The 16619-nt window shown below is 40.0% G+C and overlaps 2 protein-coding genes across 9 annotated transcripts in view; both read right to left on the bottom strand.

Moving 5' to 3' along the window:
• The window catches only part of SCAI (suppressor of cancer cell invasion), a 148876-nt gene extending 138666 nt beyond the window's left edge, over nt 1–10210 (bottom strand). For 4 of the 7 annotated variants that reach the window (XR_008290940.1, XR_003412855.2, XR_003412854.2 and 1 more), the window contains exons 1-2: nt 10028–10210; nt 9257–9301 (exon numbers count right to left, since the gene is read on the bottom strand). Coding sequence is in view for 2 of the 7 variants with exons in the window: in XM_053204622.1 (XP_053060597.1) it covers nt 9257–9301; nt 10028–10080 (98 nt within the window). In the remaining 5 variants the exon portion in view is untranslated. The remainder of the gene's footprint in view (nt 1–9256; nt 9302–10027) is intronic. The other 3 variants (XM_027035099.2, XM_053204623.1, XM_053204624.1) reach the window with 3 other exon arrangements.
• Nucleotides 10211–13068: 2858 nt separating this feature from the next.
• The window catches only part of PPP6C (protein phosphatase 6 catalytic subunit), a 35627-nt gene continuing 32076 nt past the window's right edge, over nt 13069–16619 (bottom strand). For both annotated transcript variants that reach the window (XM_027035110.2, XM_053204621.1), the window contains exon 7: nt 13069–16512. In XM_027035110.2, coding sequence (XP_026890911.1) covers nt 16264–16512 — 249 coding nt within the window. In that variant the 3' untranslated portion in view covers nt 13069–16263. The remainder of the gene's footprint in view (nt 16513–16619) is intronic.

The following is a 16619-nucleotide window of genomic DNA, read 5'->3' as shown; positions in this document are numbered from 1 at the left end:
AGGGACGTTGCTAAGGCAAACACTATCACACAGAAACACTCTAAGTAGAGGACATTCCTGTGTTTCGGTGTAAATTGCAAAGTGTTCATCTAGTTTTCAACATAACTCCCTCCAGGATCTCAGTTTCTCACCAGAGTACAGAGATCTATCTCCCAGAGATAAACACTATTTGTTTGAGGACTACATACAGAAAGACTGCAAAGGACAGACAATACTGCAAAGATAGAACATCCAAAAGACAGAAAGCAGTCTGGTCTATTTCCACAGCCTGTTTTTAGGACACTCTACTCTTCACATTTCACTCGAAGTGGTCCCCCTCTGTTATTCCATTCCATGACCGGGATAACTTTACTGATGACTTCCAAGTCTATACCTGAAGCCCTACTCTCTCTCTTCTCAGCTCCAGACCCATGTTTTCACCTGCCTGACGAGAGACAGTGTTCAGTGAAGCACTTTACGCTGTATACGGTCAAAATAAACTCATAATCTTACCCTTCCAAACTTGCTCCTGTCTCTGTTGTCTCAATTACAAATGTTCCCATCCAAACTATTATTCAAGCTAAAAGCTCAAGATACTGTGAAGAAAAGGAAAAGGCAAGCCATAGACTGAGGAAAAACACCTGCACAACATAGATCTGATAAATACTTTATTCCCAGAATACATAAAGGAACCCTTTTAACTATATACATAGACAACTGATTTTTAAAAAACGGGCAAAAGATTTGAAAAGAAAACTCACAGAAGAAGTTTTATGAATGGCAAATTAATACATGAAAAGATACTCAACAAGATTAGTCATTAGGGAAAGGCAAATTAAAAACATAATGATATATATCACCATACACCCCTAGAACAGCAAACAATGGCAATGGTTTTAAGGGTATATACATGTATACACACGATTTCAAGGGTATACACATGTGTCAAAACTTAGGGGTACCTAGATCGCTCAGTGGGTTGAGCATCCGACTTTGGCTCAGGTCATGACCTCAGTGTAGAGCCTGCTTCGGATTCTCTGTCCCCTCCCAATTGTGCGCACACGCACACACTCTCTCTCTCAGGCTAAATTAAAAAAACATTTTTTAGGGGAGCCTGGGTGGCTCAGACGGTTAAGCGTCCGACTTCGGCTCAGGTCATGATTTTGCGGGCCCGTGCGTTCAAGCCCCACGTTGGGCTCTGTGCTGACAGCTCAGAGCCTGGAGCCTGCTTCAGATTCTGTGTCCCCCTCTCTCTCCATCCCACCCCTGCTTGTGCTCTGTCTCTGTCTTTCAAAAATGAATAAACATTAAAAAAATTTTTTTAATGCTTTTTAACTGTACACTTTAAATATGTGAGTCTTACTGTATGGCATTATACCTCGACAAAGATGTTTAAAAGAAAAAGAAAGACAATACCAAATATTGGCAAGAATATGGAGCATATGGAATCCCAAACATTGCTGGTAGGAATGCAAAATGGTGCCGTCACTTTGGAAAACAGTATGGCAACTTCTTAAGAAGTTAAACATTCACTTACCATAAGACCCAGCAAGTATACTCATAGGCATTTACTCAAGAGAAATGAAAACGTATCTGCCCAAAGTCTTAACTCAAATGTTCATTAACAGTTGTATTCATATTAGAAACCAGAAACGAGCCAAATGTCTGCCAACTGGCAAATGCGTAAATAAATTGTGGTAAAATCATACAACGGAATGTTCCTCAGCAATAAGAAGTTACCTACAGTTACAAACAAGAACGTGAATGAATCTCAACAGTGTTATACCAAGTGGACACAAGACTATCTAATGAATGATTTACTTATATGAAATTTCAGAAAAGATAAAGGTATAACAATAGAGAAAAAAGATCAGTGGTGTCGGGAGGGCAGCAATGGTGATGTTCAAAATCGTGATTACACAGCTGAATACACTTGTCCAAAGTCATCAAACTGCATACTTAAAATTGGCATACTTTTTTAAAACATAAATAATACCTCAATAAAGATGTTCTTAAAAAGGCTAGAAGGAAAGGCAAAATAAAAATATTTAAACTAATGATAGTTAACAGGTATCATTTATTGAATCTTTAACATGTCAGGTAACTTATCAAGTACTTTACATTCATTACACCATTAAATCTATTTTTTAAATAGACAAAAATCTCTGCACTCACATGGTCTATATGCTATCAGAGGAGGCTAGTAACCCTACAAAGTAAGTACCGTCAATACCTGCACTTTGTAAAAGATGGGCAAACAGGTTCAGAAAGATTAAATCCATAATTTGTTCTAGAGCCCAAAGCTAGTATTTGGAAGAGCTGAGATTAGACCCTAATCCAGGATTTCTCAGCTTCAACATGACCGACAATTTGGGCTGGATAATTCTTCAATGTGGGAGGCTATTCTATATATTGTAGGGTGTTCAGCAGCACTTCTGACCTCTACCCACCAGATGCCCTTAGTTGTAACAAGCAAGAATGTCTCCAGCATTGCCAAATGGCTCCGGGAGGCAAAGTTGCCTTTGTTGGGAACCACTGCTTAATCTCTAAAAATTGACACCACAGCACAGAACTCTGAAAAGCACCTTCCTTTCCATACCTGACACTGACCTGGTTTAGGTCCTGAGTTCAGCTCACTTAAGTCCTCAGCATTAGTCCATCTATATCCAGGGTCTACTCTGTCATTTCAATAGGCACGCTACCACCAAAGTAACCTCCTGAAAACCTCCAAGGCTTAGATGAAATGTCTGTGGAAAGTGCCCTGACTACCAGTATGCAGAATTACTAAAACCCTTTGTATACATACAAAGTCATTACACTTTCCCATTGTTTGGGTCTGCGTTCTCTACTATATGAGATTTACCCAGCAGGGACCAAACCTTAATCATGTCTATATCCTTGGTACCCAGGAGTAGAAAGCATTTAAATGTTTTTAAAGGGGCACCTGGGTGGCCCAATTGGTTAAACATCCAACTCTTGATATCGGTTCAGGTCATGATCTCACAGTTCAGTTCGTGAGGCTCTGCGCTGACAGCACAGAGTCTGCTTGGGATTCTCTCTCTCCCTCCCTCTTTGCCCCTCCCCTGCTCACATGTTCTCTCTCTAAAAATAAATATTACTTTAAAAAATAAAATAAAGTTTTTAGAATACAAATGTAATGCAGACAAATTACATATTCCATCAAAATGTTTACATCTCTTTGCTTTAATCACTAAAAAAAAAAAAAGCCCCCCAAATCACACAGTAAAGCTTTAATCAACATGAATCATATCCAAACAAATGGGTCTTATTCCTAATAGGATCTGGAAGATGCTCTAACTCATAACCCAAACTTACGAAGCAACAGGTTGAAGTTTTCACAATTTTCCAAAACCAGAGAGATCAAGTTTCCTAATCTTAAAACTCCTCTTGGTCTAGTACAGTTTATCAGGGTCCTTAAATAGTGTCGCAATATTTTGAACCACTAAAGCCTCATCCTACACGAACTCCTTCTTGCTACTAATTCATTTATTGGTCTGCTATAGTTTTATTGAGCACCCACTGAGTGCTAGGGATACAAAGATGAACTAAGATAAAGAAATAAAAGTTCTAGTGAGGAAGAAATACACACGAAATTAGTAAGAGTAGTATATGAAATGCTTATCTCATATTACCTTAGTTTTTTAAAAAACATCCTTATAGTTTGGTGTACACCAGGAATGTTCTCAAAAGATGACGTGGAGGAGAAAAAAAAAAAAGATGACGTGGAGGGATGTGGGTGGGGGATGGGTGAAACAGATGACGGGGATTAAGGAGGGTAACTTGTTGTGGTGAGCACTGGGTGATGTACAGAAGTACTGAATCACTAAATTGTATGCCTGAAACTAATATTACACTATATGTTAACTAACTGAAATTTAAATAAAAACTTAAGGAAAAAAAAAAACCCTCAGTCACTATGACTTAAGAGCAAGTATCCAAAAATAAAAATGATACTTTCGGCAACTGTTTTCCAAACATTAATAGGATATATGGTATAACAGTCAACAACTCTACACAGCAGTCCAACTCAAAGGGATGCTTAAGACCAAATTCAACAATTAATTCATCTGGAAGTGTTCATTACAAAGTCATTTCATTTGATACTGAGAATTTTTATGACCACAGTATGCAACTGATAACACCAGCTATAAAAAAAAGAAAAATCTGGCTATGACCATTACATCTTTTCCCTATAACCCATCTTTAGGGCCTTAACTGGCCATTTTGTTTGCTATTTTTAGAGCAATCTCAGGACTGTTTTCTGAGGAAAATCTTGTCTGGCCCATAGGATCTCTTCACAGATTTATGTTGGCTGTCCATTCAGGTCAAAACCCTGACTTGATCACAGGCTCTGACCTTAATCAGACATGCAAAATACATGTTCTCATGATTCTTCACTGAGAATAGAAGATAAAACTCATCGTTGCCTGATGTTGATCAAAACTTAGTTACAAGAAACAATATTCAGGCAGCCCACACTGGGGACTCCTGGTGGTAACAATTCTGGACCCTTAAATGTCAAACACCCAAAGGAAGGAAAGGTGCCTCTAGGAGGGACGTAGTGTTAAAAGAGCATCCCAAGAATTAAGAGTTAAGGAAAATTTAGTCTTTCTTATGTATGATACGTTCTCTTATACAGTTCTCAAGCTTTTTGGTCGCAGAGCCCCTTAACACTCTTGAAAACTCTGTGGGTATATCTATCGATATTTATATTTCAGAATGAAAATTTTATATATAATAATACAGAAGCACACATTCCATGAGCCTTCAGAGCAAAAATGAAATCACTCCTAATTGTAGCCTCAGAAAATTACACCATGAATGAGAGAGAATCATGATAAAGGCAAGTAATGTCTCAGTATTATTAAGAAAATAGATTTGGGGTGCCTGACTCAGAAGAGCACATGATTCTTGATCTCAGGATCGTGAGTACGAGCCCCACGTTGGGTGTAGGGATTACTAAAAAAATAAAAGTAAAAAAATTTTTTAATTAAAAAAATAATATTCATAGAGAAGTATTTAAGGACACATTCATTCAATAATTTAACCAACTGTTTTCTAAGTGCCAGACACAAGTCTAGATGCTGGGAATAAACAGAATCCCTGGAGCTTATTCATCCCTGTTTATCTCTAAGCCAAGCAAGCCACCAGTGAGCTGTATACTTAAACACTGCTTTGGCTCTTTGGAGAATGTTCACTGGCATCATATGAACCTGGATTAAGGAGCATTACAAGAAGTTGGGCCGCCTGGGTGGCTCAGTTGGTTAAGCGTCCGACTTCGGCTCAGGTCATGATCTCACGGCTCATGGGCTCGAGCCCTGTGTCGGGCTCTGTGCTGAGAGCTCAGAGCCTCGAGCCTGCTTCAGATTCTGTGTCTCCCTCTCTCTCTGCCCCTCCCCCACTCATGCTCTGTCTCCCTCTGTCTCAAAAATAAATAAAACATTAAAAAAAATTTTTTTAAAGCATTATAAGAAGCAATCTTTAAAAACTCACTACTATGTTTATCACAGGGATTCTGCCCCTTACAAAACCAGTGTCCCCACTATGAAGACCCCTGAGAAAAATTTCTCTCAAACTAACACTCAAAAAAAGTTGTGTTTCTCTTAAACAACATGTGTTTGGTTTTATAAACACCATGGATCTGGAAGTTGAGCTTTATTTTCTTCTTTGCTTTGCTTGAGGAAACTCAGAGCCAAATATGGAACCCACCTTTAGTGACTGTGCAGTATTTTCTAGTCTATTTACCAACTTTGCCACTGGTTTAAAACAGTTTTTTGCCACTGGTTTAATTGTATTATTCTTTTCTCATTTCTTCTTTACCCTAATACCTTATTTTTAATCCTTTAGCCTGTATATATTTAGAAAGGGGGTGGGAAATAAAGGTATTCGATGGCTGCTTTTTCATATAAAATTTACTGTGTATTTTCTATGTGCCAGGCGCTGTACTAAGCACTTTACAACCCCTTGAAGGGTGGACTATTTCTTTCTTAATTATTCTTTAAATATTTTATTTATTTTTTTAATGTCTATTCATGTTTGAGAGACACAGAAAGAGCACAAGCGGGGGAGAGACAGAGAGAGAGGGAGACACAGGATCTGAAGCAGGCTCCAGGCTCTGAGCTGTCAGCATAGAGCCCAACACGGGCCTGAACCCACGAACCATGAGATCATGACCTGAGCCAAAGTCAGACATTTAACCAAGTGAGCCACCCAGGCGCCCCTAAAAATTTTATTTTTTTTCTATGCCCAACGTGGGACTTGAACTCACAGCCCTGAGATCAAGAGATCAAGAGATCAAGAGTTGCATGCTCTACCGACTGAGCCAGCCAGGAGCCCCTGGTTTGAACTTTTATTATTTCCACATACAGATGAGGAAACTGGGGCTCAAGGAGGTTTATTAACTTATATATGATCTCATAACTTGTACTTGACAGAGCTAGGATTCAAATGCAGCCCAAACCATTACCCTTAGGTGTATGTTCAAGCTATTATGGGAGCAAATAAGGTGAAGGAGAGGTTGGGAAAGTCTACACACAGGATGTGACATATGAGCTAAGTCTTAGAGGGAGCCTGCCAAGGAGCAAGGAGAAAGTAATCCAGAGAGAAAGAGAAATCATGTGTAAAAACCCAAAGCAAAGAGAGTATATAAGTTCTGGGAATGGCAAACAGAACACAGAGTTACATTCAGCAATTAATTCATAGTACAGGATTCAGCAGAAAGTTAAGTCACTTAATAGTAGATATTTAATAGATCCATTATTGAGAATTTCCATGGCCACAGTATTCAACTGTGGCTGGGAAGACAGGGAGAAGAGAAAGGCAGTCTCTTTTTATGAGTAGGCTCAAAAGTCTGAATTATGTTCAATAAGCAATGGGGAACCACAGAAGGATTTAAACAGGGGAATTACAAGATCAACTTGTAATGAATGAATTACAGATTTAAGGTAGAGAACGCAGTCAGGAGGCCACTGCAAGAGACTGGAAGTGGGGTAATGAGAGCTAAAGTCTGTCCAAAAGAAATTTAATGTAAGCCATATATATAGCTTTTAAGTTTTGAATAGCCATGTTAGAAAAAGTTAAAGAAAAAAGTGAAAATAATTTTAGTAATACTTTTATTTACCCACTAGACCTAAAATGATTTCATCATCTAATCACTACAAAAATTAGTAAATAAGAAATTTCACATTCATTTTTTCATATTCACCTGAAATCTGATGTGCATTTTTACTTCAAGCACATCTTGTTTCGGACATTAAATTTTCACTGGAAATACGGGACTTGTATACAGATTTCATAAAACTTCCAGATGAAAAAGTAGATTCCCATACCCAAATTGTTCCAAACATACCTTCCAGTGAGTCAAGTACCACTTTCTGAATTTAAATTAATTATAATTAATAAAATTTAAAATGCAGGGGCACCTGAGTGGCTCAATCAGTTAAGCATCTGACTTGATCTCAAGGCTTATGATCTCAAAGTCTGTGAGTTTGAGCCCTGCATCAGACTCTGTGCTGACAGCTCGGAGCCTGGAGTCTGCTTTGGATTCTGTCTCCCTCTCTCTCTGCCCCTCCCCCAATCTTTCTCTCTCTCTCAAAAATAAATAAACACTAAAAATGATAATAATAAAATTTAAAATTCAGTTCCTCAGTAATGTGAGCCACATTTCAAGTGTTTTATGGCCGCACATAGCTACCATATTGAACAGCACAGGCCTAGAGTGATAAAGGAACTTTAACTGACAGCATTTCCACCGTTACTTCATTATCTACTTACTGTTGAGGTTTTCTGTGTACTAACATCAGTAACTTAAGTATTAACTATGTATTAACTATGACAGGCGACCTACTGGTCCCATCCTCACTACTGTAGCTTATTTTCTCTCTAGGCCTGTATCTGTGAAAAAGAACCCTTCTAATGACCACACAGAACTGCTACATAGTATCTGACATGTGGAATGCACACAAAAAAGTTTGTGGGATGGATGCATGCTCTTCTTCATTAGTCAAGGAATAATTCAGTTGTTTGTGGACTCCTTAAGCCCCCTGTTTCTATTTCCCTATGGTTTGATTGTTTATTAGACTCTACATACTATGTACAATGATAAAAGAAAGAAGCAGTAAGAAAATCTATTTTCGATTATATGTTTATTAGAGGCAGTATAGTATAATGGGTAAGAGCTTAAGCTCTGGAGCCAGATCGCCTGGATTCAGATCTGGTTTCTATCATTTATTAGATGAGTGAGTGATCTTGGCCTCTCTGTGCCTCAGTTCCCTCTTGTGCAAAACAGTGATAACTTATGATACATACTTCCTTGGGGTGTTTCAAGATTACAGAAGATATGGGGCTCCTGGGTGGCTCAGTTGGTTAAGCATCTGACTTCGGCTCAGGTCATGATCTTGCAGTTCATGAGTTTGGGTCCCACATCGAGATCTCTGCTGTCAGCGCAGAACCTGCTTCAGATCCTCTGTCTCTGTCTCCCTCTCTTTCTGCCCCTCCCCCACTCATGCTCTTCCTTTCTCTCAAAAATAAACATTAAAAAAAAAAAGATTACAGAAGATAATACATATAAAGGACTTGCACATAATACTCAGCACACAGTAGATGCTCAATAACTTTTTAAATATATTTTATTTATTTTTTATAAGTAAGCTCTATGCTTAAGGTGGGGCCCGAACTCAGGACTCCAAGATCAAGAGTAGCACACTCTACAGACTGAGTCAGCCAGGCGCCCCAAACATTAGCATTTTAAACAGAGCTGGTGGAGAGGGTGAAATTACAGCTAAAGAAAAAAACTAAGGGAGTGCCTGGGGGGCTCAGTCAGTTAAGCAAGGGACTCCTGATTTCAGCTCAGCTCATGGGTTTGTGAGATTGAGCCCCATATGGGGCTCTGTGCTGACAGTGCAGAGCCTGCTTGGGATCCTCTCTCTCCCTCTCTCTCTGCCCCTCACCTGTTCACGTGTGTGCTCTCTTCTCTCTCTCTCTCTCTCAAAATAAATAAACTTAAAAAAATAAAGTAAAAACTAAGATTTCTCAATTACCCATGTCTCTTTCCCATATAATCTTACATACATACACACAAATGGTACAGGGTAGTACTTTGAACTCCTCAAAAAGAAAGACCTTGAATGCAGTTATATTGTTAAGGAAAGGAGCTAAATAAAAAACTTCATCTACCGACCGTAACTATGCAGTATGGCATAGGTGAAGCCAAGCAAATGGAAAAACACGAAGCAAAATAGGAAGGCATTTTGCTTACCTGCTTTTCCGTTTTCGAGGTGGTTTCTCCACCGTGCCAGTCAGTCTACAGACCAAACAAATAAGATGGTAACTACAAGTAATATACAAGAACACATCTCCTGGCCCTACTGTGCCAGTCAAGAACTGAACGTGCCACCACCCTCTAGGACCATAGGCTCGCTAGGCTCATACCTGACCTTACAAATGCCTTATGCTCTCTGTTTCCCCTATTTACGAAGACCGAGCAATCCTGGGACTCACAGTTCCCCTAATAATGTCTGCTCTGCCCAAACCCTGCTCTCCCTTCTAGTCCCTCACTCCATTCTCAGCTCCTATTCGTCACAGCCCCGCTCCCCAAAACCACCCACCTCCACCTACTCATTGTCTGCCTCGTCACCCCCGCAAGCCCCTCCGGCCTCCCCTCTCTCGTGCCCACCCCCTCCCGAGCGTGCACTGCCCCCCTGAGCCCCGCCCCTCCAGACCCCGCGCCCCCCGCATTCCACGGCCCTTCCACGGGGCGCGCACGCCCTGCCCCTCCCTGCCCGGCGCCCCCAGCCTCACCCCTCGGCGACCCTTCCCTCACACGCCCCTCTCGTCCGGCCTCGAGGATGCGATCGCCGCCCAGCCCGCTCCCCCGCTCCTGGGCGCCCCCCGGACCCCCCCTTCAGCCTGAACCCCCCTCCCCTACCGGAGCCCCGAATGCTTCACGGCCCCGAGCCGCTGCCCGTGGGCCCGCTCCCGCGCCCCCACCCCATCCCTAACCCCGACCTCGACTCAGCCCCCGCCCCACCTGGGGGCCAGGCGACTCCTCGGCTGCTGGGGCTGCCGGGCTCCTCTGACCATCCGGCTCCTGCTCCGCCGCGGGAGCTGCTCCGGCGGCCGCAGGGCTCGCTCGGGAAGCTGAGGCGGCGGAGGCTGGAGTAGGCGGAGAGGCGGGAGGAGGGCCTCGCGCCTCTGCCTGGCATGCCGCGGGGCCCGCCTCCTCCGCGCCTCTCCTCGGCTCCCATTGGCTAGAACTGTAGTGTAGCCGAAAGCCTGGCGGTCGATTGGACGCTAGGGCCGTCACATCCCGCCACCTAGAGTTTGGTTGAGACTGCAGGTGGCGGCGGAGGTGCCTTAGAGACTGCTAGCAGCGCGGGGGAGACCTAAGCGCCACCGTGCGCTGGAAAGTAGAAACTGCATCTCCGGCGCCAGACACCTGCCGGCAGGTTCTCCTGGCTCTGCGTCCTGCATTCCACACACCTGCTGGCGCCCCCCAACACTGCACCACGCCAGGACCAACAGTCAAGCACTGCAATTTCCCAAACTCCTCTGGCAGGTGCGACGGTGAGGTAACTCCAAAACGAGCTTCATTTTGAACCACCTCAATGCGGTCCCTGACTCTACATCATGCTGAAATAGTCTCACAGCTCACAGATACCCTTCATTGAGGATCCAGCAAGAAAACTGTAAGAGTCTACCAAAATAAAGCATGTTTCAGATGCTCAGTCCTCTGCAGAAAAGATCACAAGCTTGGGTGCTGGCTTCCAAGAAAGCAAGAGATTTTAAAAATTACCATGAAAGAAAAATCATCACTGCAAACAGAATTGATGCCATAACTAAAAGCAGTATGTTCCATTTTGGAAGGGCTAAATAGAATTGATCCTTGAGTGTGTGCTAACCGTCGTGTGATACTGCAGATGATTGTAAATTCAATGCCAGCTAATCAATTTAAAAATAAATTTCACTGCATTTGTTGACAGACCTAAGCATGCAAGACTACCAGCACATAAGCACAGTATGTTACTGTTCATCTTCTACATTAATAAGATCATCCTTGAAAATAAGACATAACTCAACATTTTATAAAATTGTTCCCTTTAATTAAATGTATTCTACAGCCTCTCTACATTCCATGTGAACAGGTTTTTGTTGTTGTTGTTGTTGATAGATCCCTGGCATCTATTTGGAGCTGGGAGGAGGCATAAAACTTTCTCTTTTGCTATTTCCTATTTATTAGAACACGTTTTATGCATCAATAATGTGACAGCCTAGAGTAGATCACACCACCAGTTTGGGGACAAATCTCTCACAGACCCTCACAAATGGCAAAAATTAGGATACAGGTTTTTCACAAAACCAAATTTATTTGGCATAAAGGGCATTTATTCGGAGATGGCCTTTTTTTAAACACTTCCTGTTAAAAATAATATTCCTTCTACAAAACAATGATGGTAAATCGTAGGGGGGTCGGTTAAAATGGCTTTGACAAGAAAAACATGTCGAACATCTGTTGGTTTCCCCAAATTAATATTTTATGTAATCCCCAAATCAACAAACTACAGTCTCAGCGTCAACCAAACCAGAAAGGGAAGGGGGAAAAACCAGAAATATTTTTCAGATGAGACTGTGGCAGGTGGGGTCTGATTCCAGGTAGGATCACCAACTCACTAGAAGACTAATTTTGAAATATCATGCATTACATTTCTTAAAAATGGGGATTAAAATCCCATGTGGTTTTCAAGATCTCTCATGGTTGGCCAACTCCTCTCTGATACGTGGTTCTGCCAATAGAGCTGCAGCCTTTCATTTCTTAGGCCTTCCCAAGAGGTACCCTCAAGTCCCATCTTCATGTCACATGTTAAGTTCTAGTAATCTCCGCTTCTGTGTTTACTATATAAGAAATGTATATCCCATCATTCCAGTTCACATTTAATTCACACTTCCTCTTTTAAGCCTTCCCCAATTACTCTATCCTATGTCAAACACTTCCTTCTCCAAATTTGTTGTACTTCCAGAAGCCTCACTATATTAGCAACTATCTATTGCCTTAGATTACTCTTACTTCCCAACTACATTTAATTTGGGCAAATACTATATTAGAAGTGAGCCCTCAATAAATAGCAGCTTTGGGCCAGGGACCAGGTGCTTTATGTGTGCTGTTTTTAATCTGGAGGTTAACCCTGTATGGTATTCTTATTTTAGACACAGAATTTTAGGATCTAGAGAACCCAACTCACTCAGGGTCATACAGCTACAAAAACCAATAATGCTTAAGATGGCTTAAGAGGGGTTAAGATGTACTCTTGCATATCCTAAAGGAGTTGAAGTTCCAGCTCTCCTATGCAACCTTGGACAAGTTACCTATCCTAAGTCTGTTTCCTCATCTGAAGGGGCAGGGAGGGCAGGGCACAGAAAGAGGTAATATAGTCATAGAACCATAGTAAAGGTAAACACAAAATAGGGCATGTACATCATTTAGCTAAGTTAGCTATTACTGCCTGGCAGAGCTGAGTTTTTACATAGATCTGATCCCAGAGCCTATATTCTTTATGCTATTCCATAACACCTCCATGTATTCTTTTATATCTCATTCCCATTTATACCCAAAAGCAGAGTGCTGAGAATAGTGGATGTCCAGGGTTTGAGTGGAACATACTTACGTAGTATTTTTGTTGATATACACAAAAAAATCTTCACAAATTTCATGAAGTTTTGAATAAAGAAAATATTTGAGTGATCCAAGTCAGAATAGTCTTACTCTCCTGAGGGTAAAAAAGGCAATCACCAACTGATTGGTAAGGAAATAGAAAATGAAGAAGAGGGGAATAAGGAACAAACAGTCCCCCAAGCATCTACTGTGTCGGACACCATGCTAGGGGACTTTGCAAATGCTTCTGGGTGTTTTACTACTGTATACTTCATCAGCATGAATACACACTGTAAACACACAATCGAAAGAGTTGTGACATCTCGTGATGCATGGTTCTGGGCATGGGGTCCAGGACATAACAATGACTACTTCCTTTAAAGAACTGGAACACTTAGCTCAAAGTCAAATGCAAAACAAGAAAAAGTTTCACTTCTGTTTACTAGTCAAGCAACCAAGTGAAGGAATAAGCATTTTTTAGTTTAAATTGTGTTATATAAAATGCTAACTTTTGGTCGGGACATGCTACAGACTATGCATCAGATAAAATTTTCTGACAAACTTCCTATAATCTTTTTATTAATTTACACTGAGAGAATATAGCACCTTTCATCCAAGGAACTGAAGGTGCTTTACAAACATTAGCATTTAAAAAACAATTACAATTAAAAATCTGGATCCGTGCTGTTAAATCTCTTCGACTCCAGATACACAATTTTCTGGAGGCTGATGGAAAGCAATTCTATTTCTGACAACAAAAAAGGCTCAGAAAGAGTTCGGATTTGCTTTCACAATACAGGCATTTCCAAAACCTGGTGCTGGGCTCACAAAGCAAAAACACACAAATCTTAATGCAATGAACAATATTTCAAACCTTATTTCAAAAGCAAAACCCAGGGTTTAAGACGTCACAATCTTCCAACAGTTCTAGTCATCCAGACGGAGTAGGAGCTGATGCATGTTGCATATGAGATGTGCTCTTGATCCAGGCTTTTTACGTTCACATCCAAATGAACACATTTAAAGTGGTGAGATGTGTCAGAAAAAAGCATTAACCTATAAAAAGCTAGCCAAGAGCATATCAGGAAGAGGGGAAAGGGAGTCATTGGCAATTAAAAGTAGACAGTTCTCACTAGAGCCTAGGACACTTTATTAGAAACCAAGTATCATCAGCAAATAAAAATAGTTATCACCCCCATTAATACAACATAAAGGATTTTACATTCAGCCTAGATACAGGGAGTAACAGATCCTCCTGCCTACAAATCTATGACTTGCAAGTATCTTCCACTACATGATTACTCTATATCGTACATAGCCCTTATTTAGTAGAGGGATCCAAATATTCCTTTTAGGCTTACAAAGTCCAATACATTCACTCTCTCTTCCCTTTACATGTCTAATAGTAAAAACTATTTTTTTTTTTCATGCAAAAAAGCCATTATTCAGCTGAAGAGAAAAAAATCAGACAAAATAGAGATGGCAATTAAGGAATGGACAGATTATTATTGGCACATGCCCAACTAGTGACAAACAAATGCAGTACACCATGACTTAAAAATAAAGGTCACATTACAGGGATAACTAAAACAACTACATCAATCTGAGCTAGAGAGTGTCAAATGGGAAGGGAGGGCTGAGGTTACCGATTTTATTGATACAACTTAAAAGCAGAGGAGCAAGCACTTAAATACAATTTATGGTAACAGAAAAAAATACTGCAGAGAGCTGTTCAAAGACCACACCAAGTTGTCTGTATCATTAATTTCCAGTGTTTCACAATTAGTAAAATACATAGCTACATATCCCTGTAAGATAAAAATACCTTTCCCCCTGAATTACACTGGGGTCAGGGCAGTAACTCAAAGCTACTGACCCAACAGTTCAAGTGTGTGCAGCAAATGTCTCAGCCACCTCTTTCATATAGCTATACAATTAGAAACTAAACAAGGAGCTAGGTGGTTGTGGAAAAAAAAACAAAAAACAAAACATTATTGTGCTCATTTAATAAAAAAAAAAAAACAAAAACAAAAACAAACAAAAAAAAAACCCCTGATGAAAAATTATGTGCCAAGAAGCTTAGACTATAAAGATTTTTTATTGCATTTTTAGGTAACCTGGAAGTTCTTATCCTGAAGGGGAAAAGTTGGTTTTCAAAACTACCTGAACAGATACTAAAGTGCTTTATTAACTGGCTGGCTTCACAAAGATTTCCTGGAATGACAAAAATTAATTATAGTAGTAAAGGGATACCAACTATTTCACAAAATGGTAAATTCCGACATCACTTATGACCAGAGTCATAAGAGACACTGGAACACTTGTCCTTATTAAGTGGACAGTTGCATATAAAGAACTGATCATCACACCCTTTGGATATTCAAATTACTTACACAAAGCCGAAACATGGTATCACAGACCTTTACAAAAAAAGGACAATCTGTTTCTTCCTACACTTTTTTAAATTTTGCTTCCAATTACAGTTCACAAATACAAGAGTCCTGACTTTTCAACCTTTTCAGTTGCAGTTAAAAAATGAACACTTTCTAAAAGTTAAGGTCAAGTGTTACAACAAGAGAAGAATGATTCCCATCGAAAAGTACACAGATTTTACTTAATGATACTCATGATAGATTGTAAACTGGATCGATCACATTCTACTCAACTGGTATCAAATGAACACATCAGCATTACAAGTATTAAATGTTTTTCTATTACTCTAGAGAATATAAACCAAAACATTAATATGGCAGTTATGTTCTTTAGGCACAGTTTAGTGATTTTTTTTTTTTAAATAAATAGTATTGAATTTCGGTTGAAGTTTTAAACTCAATAACCAAAGGGTCAAGAACTCTGATTAGGAGGGGGGGAAAAAGAATAACTTTAAACTAACAATGTAAGCTGTTTAAAATTTCTAACACTTTAACCTATCTGGGTTTTATTTAAGAGTACTTTATTAAAAAATACAAGGAATCTGAAAAAAGATCAATACAATTATCTTACTGTACAAAGTCATATGCTGTAGCAGTTTTAACTAAAATTTAAAAACACAACAAGGAGGGCAGCCCTTTAGACCAATTTATTTTATATCCACTTAAAATATCATCCAACAAAGGACAATGACGTTTACATCTGGGACAGGTATACATAACTCGAGGCATCTGCAGTCCATCGTGCCCACTGAATAACAACTTTGCTGCTGAAATTTCTTAAAACTTACCAAACTAAAACAAAAGGCTGAATGATACAAAAGGAGGAGCATTTCGGTGTAGTCTGTTCTGTCAATTGGCTTTTTAAAAAGAGGAAACACATCCTGTTTCCCCAGGACCAGTAAATAAGCAAGAGTTACATGCAGCAGTGTGAGTATTAAGACATTTCTCAAGTCTTTTCAAATGAGTCCAAGGTGGGGATGGGATGGGGGAGAAAATTGATAGAAAAACATTGCTATAGACACCGTAACAAACAATAAATTTAGATAATTTAAAATTAAAAAAAAAAGGCAAGAGGCAGCATTTCAGCAGCAAAGTGCTCGATAAAAAGTATATTGAAGAGGGTAATACACGAGAGTTGGGGTAAGAAGAGGGCAGAAAAATGGGTCAGCAGGATGGGCGAAGGCCTCAAAGGAAATACGGCGTCGTCGTTCTGGGAGGAATAACACGTTCTGAATCTGGAACTGCCCGGAATAACTTTGGTTCTCTTGTATTTACATCTTTGAAGACCATGATCGAAGCAATATTTCCACAACGATAGCAGTAATTAGGAGCTGACCATACTGTTACCAGCTTCTCATCAAACATAAATTTATAGCCTTCGTGCACTAGTTGGTGTGCTCTGCAGATGAGTTTTAAGTTGTTGATATGGACAAACTGTAATTTAGAAAGGTTTTGTTAAGTAACCAGCACATTAAAAAAAAAATCATGCTACATCAATAAAAGAATAATATCTAATGAAGTATAAATCCTGTTACTACTAG

Source organism: Acinonyx jubatus, chromosome D4 (assembly GCF_027475565.1).
Source record: "Acinonyx jubatus isolate Ajub_Pintada_27869175 chromosome D4, VMU_Ajub_asm_v1.0, whole genome shotgun sequence".
In the NCBI taxonomy this organism is placed as follows: domain Eukaryota; kingdom Metazoa; phylum Chordata; class Mammalia; order Carnivora; family Felidae; genus Acinonyx; species Acinonyx jubatus.
This window is presented reverse-complemented; position numbering and strand designations above follow the sequence as displayed.